Below are 18,235 nucleotides of genomic sequence, written 5' to 3' on the forward strand. Positions count from 1 at the left end.
TGGACTGGAGAAAGTCTGGAGACGCGCTGTAGCTTCTTTACTCCACCTCCACCAACCGCCCCTCCTTTTCTGGAATTTTCCCTCCTCCCTCCTCCTCCCTAAGCAGTCCTCCCTCCCCTCCTTCCTGCCCCTCCTCCCACCCCAAGCCTATTTCTACTCCCTTCCTCCTCTGACCCTTTTCTTACAGTTCTTCCTTCCTCCCCATCCCTCTTCCCACTTGTTATTTCTTCCAGCCCCCTTCCTCCTCTCACCTTCCCTCCCTGTCCCTTCTCCCTTCTTCCCCTCTCATCCCTCCCATCCCCCTTCCATTCTTTCCCTTTCTCTCCATCTTCCCTCCCCTCCCTTTCTTCCCAGCTCCTCCCTCCCCTTCCTGTCCCCTTCCCGGACCTCTCTCTCCCTGCACCTTATCACCCGCCCTGTTCCTGCCCCTTTCTCTTCCTCTCCCTTCTCCCCTACCCTCCTGCGCACCCTTCCCCGCCCCCTGGGCCGCAGTGCCTCAGGGGCCTCTGGGAGATGGAGGCGCGCGGTCGGGTCTCGGGTTCGGGTCCGCTCGGGTCCGCTCGGCTGCGCTCGGTTGGAGGCGGCGGCGCGCGGGGTTCTGGGAAGTGTAGTCGGCCCGTCGCGCGGGCGCAGTGCTGCGGGGTGGGCCTCGCGGCACCGGCCGTCGTGCTGACAGGACCGTGCGGTGAGGCCGGCTGCGGGCGGGGCCGGGACGGGAGGAGAGGGGGAGGGCGGGCTGAGGGGTGGGGTGTGCGGGTCCGAGGCAGGGGCGTGCGGACTGAGGGGGAGGTGTGCGCCTCAGGGAGGGAGTTTAGGGCTGAGGCGAGGAAAGCGGTTTCCACGCGGAATCTGACTGGATGGGGAAGGTGGTGAGTCTGTGTGTGCCTGGGACTGTGTGTGTGTGTGTGTGTGTGTGTGTGTGCGCGCGGGTGGCCTCCTGCACCCTGGCCTTGGCGTGTGTGGACGCCACCGGCCTTGGTCCCTGGGGGTCTGTCTGTGGAAGGTGTCCAGCAGTAGGTTGTGTTTGCCCGTCTCCGGGAGGTCTCTCTGGGTGGCCGCCCATGTCCATGCCTGTTGGTACACGTGTACGCGTCTTTATTTCTGTGCATTGTGTCTCAGTGTGAGGTGCCATCCAGGTGTCTTTTCCTCTGTATGTGTTTCTGGGTGTGAGTGTGTCTCTCCTGCCTGTGTCTGCCTGTCTCTGTGTGTCCACTGTGTCTCTGTCTCGGGCTGTTGCTGAGTGTTGGTGTGTGACTGTTGGGTGGGTATAAGCATCTGGTGCATCTGGGCATGCCCTCCCAGAAGCAGGTGCAAAAGACCGTGCACACCTGGACAGGTGGGCCTCCCTTCTTCCCCCAAAGCCCCCAGCTCCTTCCTGCTCTTCAGAGCCCCGTGTGGTGACGGGGTATGGGGCTTCCCACGGGGCCTTCTTAAGGGGAAGGGGAGCCAGAGACCTTTATCGCATGCTGACCAGGGGTTGATTTGTTGAAGGCATGTGTGTTGGGCACTCACAGACTACCTCATTTATAGACCTCCCAGTAACTCTGAGGCACTGACCCTCATATCCCCATTTTACAGATGGGGAAACTGAGGCTCAGAGACTTTGAAGCAAATCACCCACCTCGACACCCAGGTATCCAGGTTCCTGAGCCCCCACACCTAGCCACCCTGAAAGATGGGAAATCCTTGTTTCCTTTGGGCTCCTCTGATACAAAGCTGTAGGATTTTTCCCTGTTGGGATTTCCCCTTAGAGACAATGGAAGGAAGCAAATGCCAGAAAGCTCGAATGGAGGAAGAAGAGGAATGAGGGAGCTCCTGACTTTTCAGCCACACAAATCTCGGGCCACACTGAGTTCAGTGGTCACCAGACCCATGCACATGTCACTTCCAGGGCCACTGTGCCTTCCTGGCCTCTTTTCTTGAAAACTAAAAAATTAAAAAATAAAGAAAATTAAAAATTATAGTTAGTGATTACATTGCTGTAAAGACAAATATAATCCAGCCTGGATTAAATTCACCATTTTTTCTTATAATTTTAAAAGAAATGAAGACTTTCTCATGGGGCCCCTACAGGTATCGGCCCGGGGCCCACTTCTGGGCGAGTCAGCTGTGGTCGCTTCCACATCGGGCAAAAGGAGTGGGTGTTGTTGACCTTAGGCTGCAAGGATAAGAGTCAGAGACTGCTAGTCCAAAAAGAATACGTTTTTAAAAATTAAATTGTGTTTAAAAATTATGAAATAATGTGAAGTCACTGCACCCAGGGACAGGGATACAAAGGGAAGATAATGAGCACCCCCTTTGCATTCCCACTTTGTTCCCTCAGGACACCACCCGGTGTTTGTCATTCCACAGCCTTCCCCAGGCTTGGAAACACTGCTCAAAAGCACACACAGCCTCGCATGTTAATTGTTTTCACTTGGAGGCATTAGAGTTATGTACACAACTGTGCAACTTGCTGTCCTCATTTAATGACTTCACAGACATGCCTGCAGGTGCACAACTGACTCCTGCCCCCTAGAGGTGACCTGGCATTTAAGACCGGATGCCCGCCGTGTATCTGATGAGTACTGATTTTGTCTCCAGGGTTTTTTCTGTTGGTGGGTTGGTTTGTGCTTTGCCCCTGGGAACAGTGCTACAGTAAACGTCTCTGGTCCGTGCGTAACCTTTCACGTGGAGCTGTTGTTGCCACAGGCAGAGTCCCAGCACCAGGGTCAATGGGTGATGGGTCTGTCCTTTGCCAGCTCACTATCTGCAAAGGTTGAGAGGCAGTTGTTCCTTCATTTTCTTCCTTTGCCAGCGCTAGAAATTGGCTCATAATAAATAAATTATTAAATAAATTATTCATAATTTATTCATTTATTCAATGTGTGGGAATATCCGGTGTGCTGGACGTTGTCCTAGATGCAGGGGACACAATCCAAAATGATCATCTCAGTTCTGCTCCTGCAGCCCCGCAGGTGACTGCGTCCCACGGGAACACACTCCACTAACAACAACAGTCATAATGACAGAGGATGTATATTGAGTTCTCTCCGTGTGCTCCTCGTGTATCTGTTAGTTGAACCTCGCAGTAACCCCATGAGATCTGGGGATGGGTGGGGACAGAGTTGGGGCATCTGGTGGGGCTTTGGGTCAGTACTCAGACCCAGGGAGTGGACACAGGGTCCTGTTGCTCCCTCCAGCCTGTGGGACTGGCAGTGTGTGCGTGCGTGCGTGTGTGTGTGTGTGTGTGTGTGTGTGTGTGTGTTGGGGTAGTATCAGTGCAGTGGGAGTCTGGGCGTGCCTTGGAGAGACAGCGAACGCGGACCCGGATGTTCTCAGCCCATCTCCAATCCCAGCTCTGTAACCTTGGGGAACAGCTTATCTCTTTGGGCCTCTGTTTCTTCATCTGTGAAATGGGGTGGGTGGAAATAGCACCCACTTTGTAGGGTGTTAGGAGGATTCAGTGAGACGTTTGTCCAGTGTTTGACATGCGATAAACCCGATAGGCCCCTTATGTGTTTGCTACTAAGGTGTCTGCATGACTCTGCCTCTCTTAGTGCGGTTGTGTCTGTCTGTCCTGCTCGCATTGTGAGGCAGGCCTAGGCCTGGTCTCTCACTGTGCCTCCCTCTTTCTCCCCCCACCCCACAGCCCTCCCGTCCCCTGGTCACTGTGGGCCCTGGAGGGATGGCCGCCCAGCCGCTGACCGACAAGGCCCTGGTGAGTCATGTCACTCTCTCACACTCCCTTCCTGAGGCTCAGACCCACAGGATGGAGCTTCTGCCCGGGATGACACACTGCCCACCCAAGCCCCCAACAGGGCCCCGCCCCAGTCTCCTGGGGGCTGTGTCTGCCCTGAGGAAGGAGGGTAGTGCCCTGACACTGGCTCAGTCAAGCAAGGGGGACAGGGCAGCTCAGGAGTGACTTGTCCTGCCCCGGGGCTGTCAGGAGACACAGATGGGCACCTGGGAAGTGGTGGCTTAAACACATTACATCAAGTATGTAAAAGGCCCCTGCAGAGGGGCCCAGATAGCTCAGTGTGGGATGTGTAACCTTCAGAAGTGACAGACAGCACTAATGTCCCAGGAGAAGGAGGAGGATGCCTGTGGGGAGGGGCACGTGCGCGTCCCCAGCTTTCACTGTGTTTTATGATGTTTTAGTGGGTGGTATATATGTGGCTATTTGTGGTATTTTTCTCTAAACTTTCTTTGATGCAAGAAATATTTCGTAATAAAAAATCTATACATGGCTAGGCATAAATCTTGCCCTGCATTTTACATGCGTTCTTTAGGAGTGATTCGTGAGTCTTCACAGTTCTTTCCCAGTTGGCGGGGCAGTTTATACTCCCACCAGGGTGCAGGAGAGGCTAGCACTGGTTTACATTGGCCGCTGTTGTCAGGTGTTTCTTCTGCTCATTGGCTCTGAGTGACAAATGGTATAAACCTGGAGTACGTGACAACTGGCATCACATGACCTCTTTCTGAATAGCATCCTTTGTATTATTAGTGAGGTTTGATTTTGAGAAAATGTTTCTTAGCCATTTCTGCAGGTGGGTAAATTACCCTGTGCTTTGCCAGTCTACAGGAATCTTAGCATTCTTGAAGGTTTTAAAGAAGAGTGTGTGTGTGTGTGTGTGTGTGTGCACATATTTGTGACAAATATTCTTCCCGGTTTGTTTTTTGTTTCTCAATTTATTTCATTTGTATTTTGTAAGTACAAAAGCATTGCATGTTTTTAAAATCCAGTCTTTCATTCTCTCCCATTCCGGTGCTTCCCATTGTCTTCAAGCTGTAAAAGGTTTTCTCCATCCACAGGTCGCACGTCACCGATGTATCTTCCTTTATTCCACTTATCATTTGGGTATTAAGAGTGAACTTTTGAATCTTTCATATCCACCTGGAATTTGTCTTGCTGTATAAATGTGTCAATTCACTTACCCGTGAGTTTTGGTTTGTCGTGTCCTCATTAACACCTTTATTGCGACACACCTCATGTCACAAAGCGTACGCCTCATTCTTTTTGGTATAGTCACAGAGTTATGCCACCATGACCACAGTCAATTTTAAAATATTTTCGGGGCTGGCCCGGTGGCGCAGGCGGTTAGAGCTCCATGCTCCTAACTCCGAAGGCTGCCGGTTCGATTCCCACATGGGCCAGTGGGCTCTCAACAACAAAAAAATAAATTAATTAATTAATTAATTTAAAAAAATCAAAGACTGTTCAATTTAAAAAAAAAAATTAAAAAAAATATTTTCATCACCCCAAAAAGGAACCGTATGCCTATCACCACTCATCCCCATTTCTCCCCCAATAACTTCCAGCTCGTGGCAACCACTAATTTACTCTGTCTCTGGATTGGCCTGATCTGGACAATTCGTATAAATGGAATCAGACAATATGTGGTCTTTTATGTCTGGCTTCTCTCACTGACCATCATGTTTTTGACGTTCACCTCCATCGTAGTAAGTGTTGGTGCTTCATTCATTTTCATGGATGAATAATAGTCCATTGTGTGGATAGAGCGCTTATTGTTTATCCATTCAACAGGTGGCAGACATTTGGGCTAATTCCACTTTTTGGTTATTAGTAACACTGCTGTGAACATTAGTGTACAAGTGTTTTGTTTGAGCTTGTGTTCTCATTTCTCTTGGATATAAGTGTGGAATTGCTTGTCCTTTGATAACTCTCTGTTTAACCATTTAAGGATTATTTTCCAACTTGTCTGCCCCAGGATATCTTGATTTTTAACTTCTGTGATTATCGCCTTGATTTCTTCTTTTACCGACATTACTGAGCAGGATTTGTCAGTTGTCATTTCAATATGGTTGGGATTTGGGGGTCATTTTTTTCTTAATCACTTCCAGTGTAATTACATTCTGATTTTTTGAAAAACAGAGCCTATCTGATTTCAGCTCTTTGGAAGTGGGTGAGGTTTTCCTTGTGGTGAAATGGTTTGTGTGCCATTAGACAGGAAACCAGAATAGATGAAGCCCTAAGGTGAGTGGCCTCAGACACGTGCACACAGAGACCTCAGGTGCAGCTTACTGGGGGTGAAGCCTCACTCTTACGGGACTCTCCCTGGACTCTCCCCGACCCTTACAATCAAAGCTGGCAGTCTCTCCCTCTCTCGTGTCTCCACACCCCTGCGTCTGCCCTCCCACATCCTTGCTGTATAGGGTGGGCTTGAAGATTTCCGGGACCACCTGTTTTGGTTTCAGTGCATCCCCATGCCAGCCCATGGAGCCTGCTCAGTAAGTAGTTCACTGCAGTGGGACAAACTCAGGGGAGACTTTCAGAGGAATTATATTTTAAAAATTAAAACAAAAGGGGGAAACTTTAGCAGATGATGGATGAGTTTGTGGCCTCACTTGTGGTGATGGTTTCAAAGATGTGTACTTACTTTCACATTTACCAAGTTGTATCCATTAAATGTGGGCAACATTTTGAATTTCTATCATACATCAATAAAGTGGTTTAAAAAAACAGAAATCATTAGCTGGATTGGCCAAAGGATGTATGGGGCCAGACACTCAAATAATAATAATAATATAATGCGATAAGTACTATTAATAAATAGATATGATATGTATGAAATGTCAAATTAATCAATGATGATAGCAATAGTTGATATTTATTGAGCCCTTACTCCAGCCATGCCTTATAGTGCTGGACTCATATATGTATTACCTCATTTAACCCCACAACAGCTACAGAGGGAGATGTTGTTATTGTGAAGTCCATAGAACAAACAGGCTCAGAAAGGTTAAGACAGTTGCTCAAGGGAACATAGCTGGGGAGTGGCAAAGCCAGGATTTTGTCACAGGCTGCCAGGCTCCTGAGCCCACACTCTTAAGCACTGCCCTCTGTTTCTCAAATTTGTGAATTGCTGCACTAAACAGTCTCATATTTGTTTTATTTCTCTGTCAGAGGACCACCCTTGGTGCCTGAGTATGTTCTTGGTATACTTAGTCACCAAGAACACTGTGAGTGGTCAGGCCCTTCAGAATCTGCTCTGTGTAGAAATCACTTCAGCTACATCCCGTCCGCCTTCCCTAATCCCCTCTGCTCTTCTGGCCGTTTCTGCAGACCTCTGTGAGAAGGGCCCTGCAGTGAGTGGTTGTGGGTTTCCTCTTTCAGGAGTCAGTGACGTTCAGGGATGTGACTGTAGACTTCACCCGGGAGGAGTGGCAGCAGCTGGAGCCCGCCCAGAAGGACCTGTACAGAGATGTGATGCTGGAGACCTACAGGAACCTGGTCTCGCTGGGTAAGGGGCAGCTCGCTGAGTTACCATCAGCTTGTCACTTGAGGACTGTAAAGAAATAAGAAAAAAGATGGACAGATCTGACTATGTAGAAAGTTTAAATTACTCTACTTGAAGCTAAAAATACAGCAGCTTCAAGTAGATAATAGGTGATGGTAGGTGATGAAATGGGAATAGTATTAGCACATGTGTAACAGTCAAAGGATTATAACTGTAGAAAGAGCTCCTAGGAATGACTAAAAAAGAAGCGAATGATAGAAAGATGGACCAAACTTATGAGCTGGGAATTCATAGATGCAGAAATACATGGAGTTCCACTTTATAAAAGATTTTGCTTTTTAAAATTTTTTTTTCTTTTTTTTAATTGGGGAACAGTGTGTTTTTCCAGGACCTATCAGCTCTAAGTCAACTCGTTGTTTTTTTTTAATCTAGTTGTGGAGACCGCAGCTCTCTGGCCATGTGGGAATCGAACTAGCAACCTGGGTGTTATGAGCACTGCGCTTTAACCAACTGAGCCAACCGGCCGCCCCTATAAAAGACTTTTAAACCTTACTAATAGTCAAAGAAATACAAATTGAGTCAAAGAAATACAATTCTTGCCCATGAGACACACAGAGATGAAAAAGGATAATAATTGCCTGTATTATGAGGGTGTAGGGAAAGGGACTCTCATTTTAGGAGCATAAAGTTGGGATATCTGCTTTGGAAGATGGTTTGGTATCATCAACCACATTTCGAACAATTGCATTTTGCGGGATCTGTTTTTTAGAAATCTTCCTGTAAGTGTGCAAAGTTTTTCACAGGATGAAAAATAAAGAGAAACAACCTAGATGCCCACCTCTGCAGGATGGACTGAGCATGTCAAGGTGTAGCAGTATGGTGGACGCAGTGCAGCTCTGCGAAGATGAGCACTCTTTGTAGGCACTGACATGAAATGATGTCCCTGGACAATACTGTTCAGTAAAAGCACATAACTTCCGACCCAGAGTAAGGTCCCACTTGTTTAACAGCTTTTGTGGAGGTGTAATTGACCTACAGTTAAGCCCATATTTAAAGTGAACAGTTTGATGCATTTTGACATCTGTATATGAGTATACCTGGGAAACCATCACCATGATCCAGATAATGAGCATACCCATTAGCCCAGAAAGTTTCTCATGCCCCTTCTTAATACCTCCCTCCCCCCCCCGCCCCCCCCCCCGCCGTCCCTACACACAGCCTCTACTCCCAGGCGACTGCTGGCCTGCTTTATATCCCTGTACTTCAGTTTCCATATTGTAGGATTTTATATACATGCAGTCATACAGCATGTACTCTTGTTTGGGGGTCTGACTTCTTACACTCAGCATCATTTTCCTGGTTCACCCATGTTGTCCCTGGGTATTGCCAGTTCACTTCTTTTTATTGCTGAGTAATAGTCTACTTCATGGATAGACCACAGTTTGTTCATGCATTTACTTGTTGACGAATGTTTGAGTTGTTCCCAGTCTGAACTATTTACAGACAAAGCTGCCAGAGCATGCATGTGCAAGTTTTTCTGCAGACGTGTGCTTTCCTTTCTCTTGAGTGAACACCAAGAAGCACAGTGGTTGGGTCATAGGGTAGATGTCTATTTAACTTTTTAAGAAACTGCCAAACTTTTTTCAGAGAGGTTGTCCCATTTGACATTTCCACCAGCGGTCCCAGTTGATCTGTGGGCTTCTCAGAACAGAATATTTTAGCCATTCTCGTTGGTTGCCGTCTTATCACATGGCAGTTTTCATTTGACCATTGAGACTCTTTTTGTGTGTGTATTTGCCACCTGTTTATTCTCTTCAGTGAGATATCTGTTCAAGTCTTTTGCCTGTGTTTTACATTGGGTTGTTTGTTTCCTTATTGTCGAGTTTTGACAGTTCTGTACATAGTCTTTTTTTTTAAGTTCTAGACCAAAGTCCTTTATCGTATAGATGCTTTGCAACTATTTTCTCCCATTCTGTGGGTAGTCTTTTCTATTTCTTGACAGCACCATTTGAAACACAAATGTTTTTAGTTTTGACGTGGTCCAGTTTATTTATTTTGTTGTTGTTGCTTGTGCTTTTGGTGTCATATCTGAGAAACCATTGCCTGACCTGAGGCCACAAAGAGTTTCTCCTGTGTTTTCTTCTAAGAGTTTTATACTTTTAGCCTTTTGTTCCGGTCTTTGGTCCATTTTGAGTTATTATTTTTTTTTGGTAAACGATGTAAAGAAAGGGGGCTAATGTCACTCTTGAATGTGGATACCCAGGAGCCAACACCATTTGCTGAAGAGTGGATGTTTTTAATTTGATGAAGTCCAGTTCATCAGTTATTTTCTTTGGGGATTGTATTTTTGGTGTCACATCTAGGAAATCTTTGCTTAGCTCAAATCCACAAAGGTTTTCTTCTAGTATAAGATACAGAATCTTAGGCTTTATATTTTTGTTCTGACCCCTTCAGAGTGATGATGCAGAATGTTCATTCAAGTCCATTTTTTTAAATCAAATGTTATTCCACCATTTGTTGAAAAGACTAAATTTTTCCATCAAAAAATTCCCCTGGAATTTTCTCCATTGAATTGCCTTTGAGCTTTTGTCAAAAATCAGTTAGTTGTCCATGTATGTGTGGCTCTGATTCTGGACTCTGTTGTGTCCATCCATCCATTTGTGTGTCTTGACATCAGCCTCATGTCATTCGATCTGCTCTCAGGCTTAGCCTTTTGACCCGCGCTCAGTGTAGGATGACTTACTCTCCACAAGACCCCCTGGGTATTCTGCCCGATGACCTATGAGTTTACCTGGTGCAAGTTAAATGGCTAGCCAGTGTGAGAAGTTACCGTTTCCGGCCGTGCGTCAGCGCGGGGGACCTTTTCCAGGTCCTTTCAGGAGGTTTCCCAATTTCACATACCTCTGATCTGGAAACTGGAGGAAGTATCTCACCGACCCCCAGCACATTCTGTGAAGGGCTTCCCTCTCCAGCGCTCTGGCTCTGTCTGATGAACTCTGCCTGCCCTGCTCCCTCGGTCCCTTCTCAACCTGGAGTCTGCTGTGCTTTGCCTCAGCTTCCCCTCTGGGCCGCAGCCTGCAAACTTCCCAGGTTGTAGGGCCTCTTTTGAATCCCACCTCTAGGAATTAGTGCCCTTCGTTGCCTGATGTCCAGTGTCTTGAAAACCTTTATTCTATATATTCTGTCCCCGCCCCCCACACTGCTGCAGGGAAATGTTATCCCTGATGCTGTGTCTTGGCCAGAAGCCTCATTTTAGGGAGGAAAAGGTGTGCGTTCATGAGAGTGTGCATACAGACATGTTGTGTGTATTTTTTAAAAAGGTATGCACTGGGGAAAATATTCTAAAAGTATACAACAAACTGTTAACTCAAATGGGTGAGATTGCAGGAGACTTCCATTTTATAAATTTTTTTTTGATGTTGGATGTTTTAATAAGAGGCTTGAATTACTTTGTGATTAGAAACAATTATAGGAGCATTTGAGATCTTGCCCCCTGGCCTATGTGGTCAGTTTGGCTCAAATAAACTCTTATAAAAATTTAAAAAAGAAACGATCATAGAAATCGGTACAATATGGAGAAAGAAACTATGAAGGACAAGAAATCTAGCACCATGAAAACAAGCCTCATCCACATTTAGACCAAAAGGAATGAATACCGTTTTGCACATTCATAGTTTTTTTGCCAAAATGGCCTTTCTGGACCTTATACTGTTGACATTTCCCTGGACCTTGGGCAAGAATGCCAAGCATGTCATCAGATGCTTTGCTCCTTGCCAATCTGCTTGGTGAAAAGCTGCGTGGCGGGGTCATTTTAACTTGGCTGATGTGGAGCTGTGTTTCCACAGCTTTTCAGGGTGAAGAGCTGGGTGTTTGCTTTTTCTGCAGATGAAGGATTTTAATCTGTGAAAAGGAGGCTGCCTCCTTTCCCCCACCCCTTAATTACGGGTTCTGCTGGCATTCTGCCTCCAGTTCTCCTGACTTTTTGGGTTAGTTTATTCCAAAAGACTTCCAACCATATTCACAACCCAGACTGTGCCCTCTGACGTCTGTAACCACGTGCCGGTTTATGTCCCTAATGTGGCCCCAAACCAAATCCACCGTTACCTTCGCTTCCGTCCTCCCCAAGAAGTTACCCTCACCCGCCCCAGGGCCTTCACGCCCCATGCCACCAGCTGCCCTGACATTTGAGTGTCACGCCCATACTAGGGTCATTCTCTCACCTTGAGTAGTTCTCAAATCCTTTCCTATGGAACGGGACAGCGAGACACAGCCAAATAGTGACTCAGGGACCAGACCGCCTAATTGAATGTGCTGTGTGACCTTGAGGGTGTGAATTCATTCTCAGAGCCTTGGTTTACCCGATTGTAAAATGGGTGCAACCTTAACAGCACCTACTCACGTTTGGACGCCAGGGTTGCATGAAATGACCCATGCAGGCTGCTCGGCACCACACAGGGCATGTAGCAGATGCTGTCGGGTACCTTCTGTGTGCCAGGCACGGCTGGAGGAACTGGGGACCAGCAAGGCCCTTGGCTTCATGGAGCTCACTTTCCACTGAGGGAGCTAGTAATGTGCACTCACAATGAAGCAGGCGAGAGAACCGTGGGATAGCTCTTCCTTTCCACTGTAGGGTGACAGTCTCCTGTGAGGGATAAATGCTGAGGCCTGAAGGATGAATACCCATGGTAAGGTCTGGGTTAGCAGATGCAAAGGCCCTGGGGCAGGAAGAACTTGGCACAGACAAGGGAACGAAAGGGCGAGTGTGGGTGGATGGTGGAGAGGAGTCCAGAGAGGCCGCCCACAGACTGTGGGAAGGCATGGGCTCTTACCCCAGGACATGGGGAAGCCCCGGGAGAGTTTGCTCTGACTCTTGAGTCCCTTTTCCCGCTGAGTGGAGGGTGCGTTGTGGAGTGGTGAGGGTGGAGGCTGTTGTGGCACTTCAGGCACGAAATCCAGGGTGCAGCTGGATTGTTGGCAGTGGTGATGGAGAGATTTGGGCCAGTTCAAGTGGTTTTGCACGTCCAGTGGCACTTGTTAATAGGCTGGACAGTGGGAGGGAAGGGGTGAGTCAAAGATGACTGCTGAATCTTCATTTTTTAATAAATTCATTTTTTAAAAATTGTAAAATATACATAACAAAATTTACTGTTTTAACCATTTTTAAGTGTATAGTTCGGTGGTATTAACTACATTCATATTGTCATGCGACCATCACTTTATCCGTCTCCAGAAGTCTTTTCATCATCCCAAACTGGAACTCTGTCCCCATTAAACAGCTCTCCATTCCTTCCTCCCCCACTGTCCTACTTTCTGTCCCCATGAATTTGATGACTCTAGGGACCTCATGAGTGGAATCATACAGTATCAGTCCTGTGTCTGACTTATTTTGCTAAGTTTCTGCACAACACAAGCCGTGGGAAGGCGAGGGAAGCGGCGAGAGTTAAACTCTCACAAAGAGACAGAGACTCAAATATAGTTAAATCACAGAGGACCAAGGGACTCACAGCCTCAAGGGACTGGAGCCCCGAATGGGTCACCGTGGGTATTTATTGATTTTTCACAATAGAGATCATGTATTGATTTTTCACAATAGAGATCACATGATTACGGGCAGGGTCTGCGAAACTCTTACACCACACAATAATCCTTCATTCCAAATCCCATAATCGTCCCAAAGCAACCTATGCATACCATCCCCCAAATGACCAAGGTGTGGTGCATACAATCTCTGGGGGGAACAAGTCTCACAAGATAAGATTATCCCATGAGCCAAACAGGAGGGGCGAGATGCTATTGTTCTAATGGGTCCATTACACCTGAGGGTAAAGGACAATAGTTGAGGCATGCGACAGCAGCTTCTCAGAAGAGGAGGGGCACAGCTACCTCCTAACTTTACATTAGCTCATGGGGGTTCTAGGGGGGGTCCCGTCTGGCTTAGGTTGTTTCTCCCGTGAGAAATCTTACCCGTCTTTGACTGCAGACCCTGCTTACAAGGACCAAACATGGAGACTTAGGGTAGCATAAACTCAACCCCAATGAGGGACAATCCCGCAGGGTCACCTTTCCCTAAGGAAAGATTGGAGGGGACAGACTGCTAGGTTGCTGTGTGACTACAGTTTCTCTGATGAGCCTTTCTTTCTATCATTTTTTTGGAGTGGCACGGGTTCCAAAATCACAAGTTTCACATCAAATGTGTTAGGTTTGCAATACCAAGAGGGACACCCAATAGACTTTTGAACATTCCTCAGCAGAGCACAGAGAGGAGGTCTGGACTGGGAGCTTCAATTTAGGGGCACCAGCATAGAGAAGACACTGAAATCCAGGCTCTTGTATGGTGGCAGTGGAAGCTGGCATGGCTTACGGGAGCAGTCTCAAACTGAGGGGTCAGAGGGGATGGTGGGAGCTTAAATGCAGAAGAGGGAACAGCTGTTCCTCTACTCCTGCTTTTTGTTGCCTCATAGGAAGAAGGGCTGGATTTTCACATTTTTTAATGAAATTTTTGTGTAAGATCTCACAATTTTTAAATGTTTGGGATAAAGCCATGAGGTCCATGATACAGAGTCTAAACTCAGGTGAGCCCCCTAGACTGGAAATAGAGATTGAGAAATTCACAGGACACACGTAGAAAGGGATTCGAGCTGCCATATGGCTGTGATCAGGGAGGGATGGGTGTGCAAAGAGAAGGGGGTCTGCAGCCACCTGCAAGGGACAGCGCTGCTCCAGGACTAGACAGTGAAACAGGTCAGTGAGGGGCGCCCACTGGGAGGGGTGGGGAAGGAGGGAGCTCAGCTGGCCACTGGGGAGATGCAGGACAGCCAGCACACACCACATGAATGTCAGCGCTTATTTTATCGTTTCTGATAAAAATCAGTGCTGCGAGAAGCACAGCTGGATGAGGGGATACAGAAGGAGCCCTGCAAGGGAGGAGCCCGTTGCAGTAATCCCTTACTCGGGTTTGCGAGAGACTGCAATCCACCTGCAATCTGATCCTCTCAGCCTGCCATCCTCCTGCTGTCCCTTTTCAGGGGTCTGTCCTCTGAGCTCGGGCTGCTGGCCACCTTTTGCACCCCCTCCCGAAGGGACTTATCTTGTCCTCTGCTCACCTCTTTAATCCACGCTTGTGTCAGCTCACTGCTTCCCTTCTCCCTCCTGTCCCAGCGACAGGCTGCCACTTTGTCCTCTGTGCTTTGTGCAGTCTTGGGAAGTTCCTCCCTCCTCTTGTTAACACGTGGTCTTCTCTTTCCCGTCCCCACCCAGACTTGGAGACTAAACCTGACGTGAAAGAATCGGACCTAAAGGAGGGCATTTCAGAACGCAGACCATCCGCGGGGGTGGTCGTGGAAGGACCCACGAGGAATGGTGCCTGGCGTTCTGCCTTTGAAGAAGCGGGGACACAGGGTGACTGGGTGGAGAGGCAGCAGGGGGAGGCAGGAACCTGCCTGGAGCGCCTGGAGATTTCCCAGGAGCTAGCCTCTGAACGTTGTGCATTTAAGGCTTTCATCCACCAAAGCTCCAGGCCGGTCCCCCCGAGATCAGAAGGGCCGAGGACAGAGGGCACCCACGCGTTTGTCATGCGTGGGAAGAACCTGTCGGGTACCGCAGACCTCAGTCCACCGTCTAAGGTTTGCGCGGAGAGGAAATCCCACCACTGCAGGCAGTGTGGCAAGGCTTTCGGCCGAAGCTCCTCCCTGACGAAGCACCAGCGCACGCACACCGGGGAGAAGCCCTTCGCGTGCGGCGTGTGCGGGAAGCACTTCCTCGAGCGGTCTTCCCTCACCATCCACCAGCGCGTGCACACCGGGGAGAAGCCCTATGGCTGCGGGGACTGCGGCAAGGCCTTCAGCCAGCGCATGAACCTGGTCGTGCACCAGCGCACGCACACCGGGGAGAGGCCGTACGCGTGCGGCGTGTGCGGGAAGGCCTTCCGGAAGACGTCGTCCCTGGTGCAGCACGAGAGGATCCACACGGGGGAGAAGCCCTACGCGTGCGGGGACTGCGGCAAGGCCTTCAGCCAGAACATGCACCTGGTCGTGCACCGGCGCACGCACACCGGGGAGAGGCCGTACGCGTGCGGCGTGTGCGGGCGCGCCTTCAGCCAGAACATGCACCTGACGGAGCACCGGCGCACGCACACGGGCGAGCGGCCGTACGCGTGCCACGAGTGCGGCAAGGCCTTCCACAAGAGCTCGTCGCTCACGCTGCACCTGAGGAACCACACGGGCGAGCGGCCCTACGCGTGCGGCCAGTGCGGCCAGGCCTTCAGCCAGAGCGCCTACCTCATCGAGCACCAGCGCTTCCACAGCGGGCTGAAGCCCTTCGAGTGCAGCGCGTGCGGCAAGGCCTTCAGCAAGAACTCGGCGCTCACCCAGCACCAGCGCCTCCACACCGGGGAGAAGCCCTACGCGTGCTCCGTCTGCAGGGAGCACTTCACCGGGCGCTCGTCCCTGCTGGTCCACCAGCTCGGCCACACCGGGGAGCGGCCGTTCGCCTGCGGCCAGTGCGGCAAGGCCTTCAGCCAGAGCGCCTACCTCATCGAGCACCAGCGCATCCACACCGGGGAGAAGCCCTACAGGTGCGCCCAGTGCGGCAAGGCCTTCATCAAGAACTCCTCGCTCACCGTCCACCAGCGGATCCACACGGGAGAGAAACCGTACAAGTGCGGCGAGTGCGGGAAGACCTTCAGCCGCAACACCAACCTCACGCGACACCTGAGGATCCACACGTAGCGGGGCGTGGGACCTCAGCATCCACACCAGGCGGGCGGGACCCTGAGCGCCTGTGACAGCCCAAGAAGTTCTGACACTGGGGCCCCGGTAACGCAGTGCCAAGACAAGGCCTGCCCAGACGGGTCTTGAGAATGTGGGCGTTGGGGACAGGCCTCGCTGTTCCCAGGAGCTACTTGTTTCTGCAGCGTCTGCGCAGCCACAGTAGAGAGCAAGCCCCTACAAGTTTCGTATCTGGGGACATGGTGAGGTTCACTGTGGCTCCAGGGACCTCGGACGTCAGGGCTCCAGAACGAGCTCTGCAAAAATTGTCTTAAGAGCTTGGACAACAGATTCACTGTCTATAGGTCTCTGTTTCCTCAATTGTAAAATGGAGGAGTGGGAGAGGACTCAGGTGAACATGGGGACATTCTCCCTTTGTCACACGTATCCTGGATCTAGTCCAGAGGTCAGGTTGTCACCATCTGTGAGTTTCCAACCTCCCCACATCCAGTCCCCAGCCTCCCTACAACACCTGCTGGAAGCCCCCAAGCTAATAAGCGGTAGGAGTTGGCAAGTTGTTCGTGGGAAAAATAGTTCTTTTTCACAGTTAGCACATGACAGTAATCACTTCAGATGCCAGAGTTTCTCGTAGTGATCTGTTAATTTTTTAAATGAAACTTTTTTAAAAATGAAACTTAATTAAGGGAGACCAGTGTCATTTTAAACAGTTGTCAGGTGCAACAGATACAGGTTCCAGTTGTCCTATCAAAATCAGTGTCAACACTTGTGGGGCGAGGGGCAGAAGGGGAGGGTGTACAAATACAGCAGGTTTGATATCCAGGTTTGAATACTTCCTGGATTTGGTAAGTGTGCACATCTGAGCACGGAGCGTCTGCTTTATTTTTGCTGTGAAACCGGAAGGTAGCTCCAGCTGAGTTTCCTAAGGCCAATCTGAAGCTTTGTTTCCACATAGTTTCCGCCAGAGTTTCCTTTCTCTGGGGCTTTTTACGCCACCCTTTTTATTGTAACACTTGATGCTCCTCGTTGCTAAGGGCCTGGTGTTCCTGAATGCTGACACGGGTATGCACGAAGAATAAATTGTTTTCAAAATCATTTATGTCGGTGAACACACCTGTGTTGTAAGTGGGGCCAACATCTCTTGGGCACGCATGGACAGGACGGGTAGGTTTTCCCATGTCTGGCAGCCATGTGGGAATCAGGGTGGGTTTGATCCAGGCATGTCATCGGCACCATAGCTCTGGCTCTCTGCTCCCTTTCACGTGCCAGCCTCTGCCTCAGCTGGCCTCATCATTACACAGTGGGCTCCAGAATCTCCTCTCGATGGCATGATTTCTGTCACATCCTCCACTCATTGACAAAAAGCCCCAAGCTTCATTCTGTTGGGCTCACCTGTGAACTGATCTCCAGGGCCCCATAAGTACCATGTGCTTAGGGCTGGGTCCTGCCCTTGTCCCTGAAACAGCAGCTGTGGAAAGGGAAGGGCAATGACTCCCCAGCTCAGCCCGGAGCTGACGGGGTGTACAGTTGATTCTACCCGGATGGCAGTCGGGGAGAGGTGGGGGGAGATGGGGAAAGCAGCCCTGAGGGGTTAACATGATTTAAAATGAGATGGCTGCTTGGATTTCATCCTGAAAGTGAGGTCTTGCTGCATGTGACATTATCTTTGGGAAGTCCCGTCATTGTTGTGGTGTCTTCTGTACTCCCTCGACCCAACCATGGGGTGGGGACAGCAAAGGGCCACAGGCCAGGCTTCCCTGGGGCTGGCCAGAGGGCGCCCAGACTTGCTGAGAGGTCCCACCTCATGGCTGCTTGTACCAACGGCTACTGGGACTTCATCTTCACAGTCCATTCCTGTCATCAAAACATGTCAGCCAGGCTGCCTGCTGGGGGGTGGCTGGAGAGATTATAAACTTTGGTAGTGACTGAAATCCACAGCAGCACATGCGAGGACTTCGTAATAAGTGATGATACGTGTGAAAGGTTGGACAGAAGGTGAGCCCCAGCTGTGTGACTCTGAGCATGTTTCATCTAACCCCTGTGTGTGCTGAGGTTTCCTTACCTTTAAAATGGGGACAATGAGAGTCTATGGATCGGTTACTCAGTGAAAGCTAAGCTGCTGTCACAAGTGGACCCAGCGACACAAAAACCTACAGAACAAAGCCCCTTTTCCCTTCGCTCTCCCATTCTCTCTAGAGAAGGGGCAGGAGATATGGGTCATTCGATAAGACGAGCACGTGGAAGTTTGTAACCTGCCGAGCACTTCTGAGA

At 49.5% G+C, this 18,235-nt stretch overlaps 1 protein-coding gene across 9 annotated transcripts; it reads left to right on the forward strand.

Moving 5' to 3' along the window:
* Positions 1-614: 614 nt before the first annotated feature.
* Positions 615-17,351, forward strand: ZNF71 (zinc finger protein 71). 9 transcript variants are annotated; one of them, XM_081033040.1, is made up of 6 exons: positions 630-685; positions 1,579-1,633; positions 2,481-2,564; positions 3,632-3,700; positions 7,118-7,244; positions 14,499-17,351. In XM_081033040.1, the coding sequence occupies exons 4-6, from the start codon at positions 3,668-3,670 to the stop codon at positions 15,965-15,967; spliced, it is 1,629 nt and encodes a 542-aa protein (XP_080889166.1). In that variant the 5' UTR covers positions 630-685; positions 1,579-1,633; positions 2,481-2,564; positions 3,632-3,667; the 3' UTR covers positions 15,968-17,351. The 9 variants fall into 9 exon arrangements, with proteins under 9 accessions (XP_080889164.1, XP_080889170.1, XP_080889166.1 ...); XM_081033042.1 differs by having other exon boundaries at positions 647-685; positions 5,948-7,244; XM_081033037.1 differs by having other exon boundaries at positions 2,481-3,700.
* The last annotated feature ends 884 nt before the right edge of the window (positions 17,352-18,235 follow it).

This window comes from Rhinolophus hipposideros, assembly GCF_964194185.1.
Source record: "Rhinolophus hipposideros genome assembly, chromosome: 21".
Taxonomy (NCBI): domain Eukaryota; kingdom Metazoa; phylum Chordata; class Mammalia; order Chiroptera; family Rhinolophidae; genus Rhinolophus; species Rhinolophus hipposideros.

Excerpts from the sequence above, each read along its gene's own strand:
- ZNF71 (XM_081033036.1), top strand. Across the intron at positions 3,701-7,117 it reads CGCTGACCGACAAGGCCCTG|GAGTCAGTGACGTTCAGGGA; the intron begins GTGAGTCATGTC and ends TTCCTCTTTCAG. Across the intron at positions 7,245-14,498 it reads CAGGAACCTGGTCTCGCTGG|ACTTGGAGACTAAACCTGAC; the intron begins GTAAGGGGCAGC and ends GTCCCCACCCAG.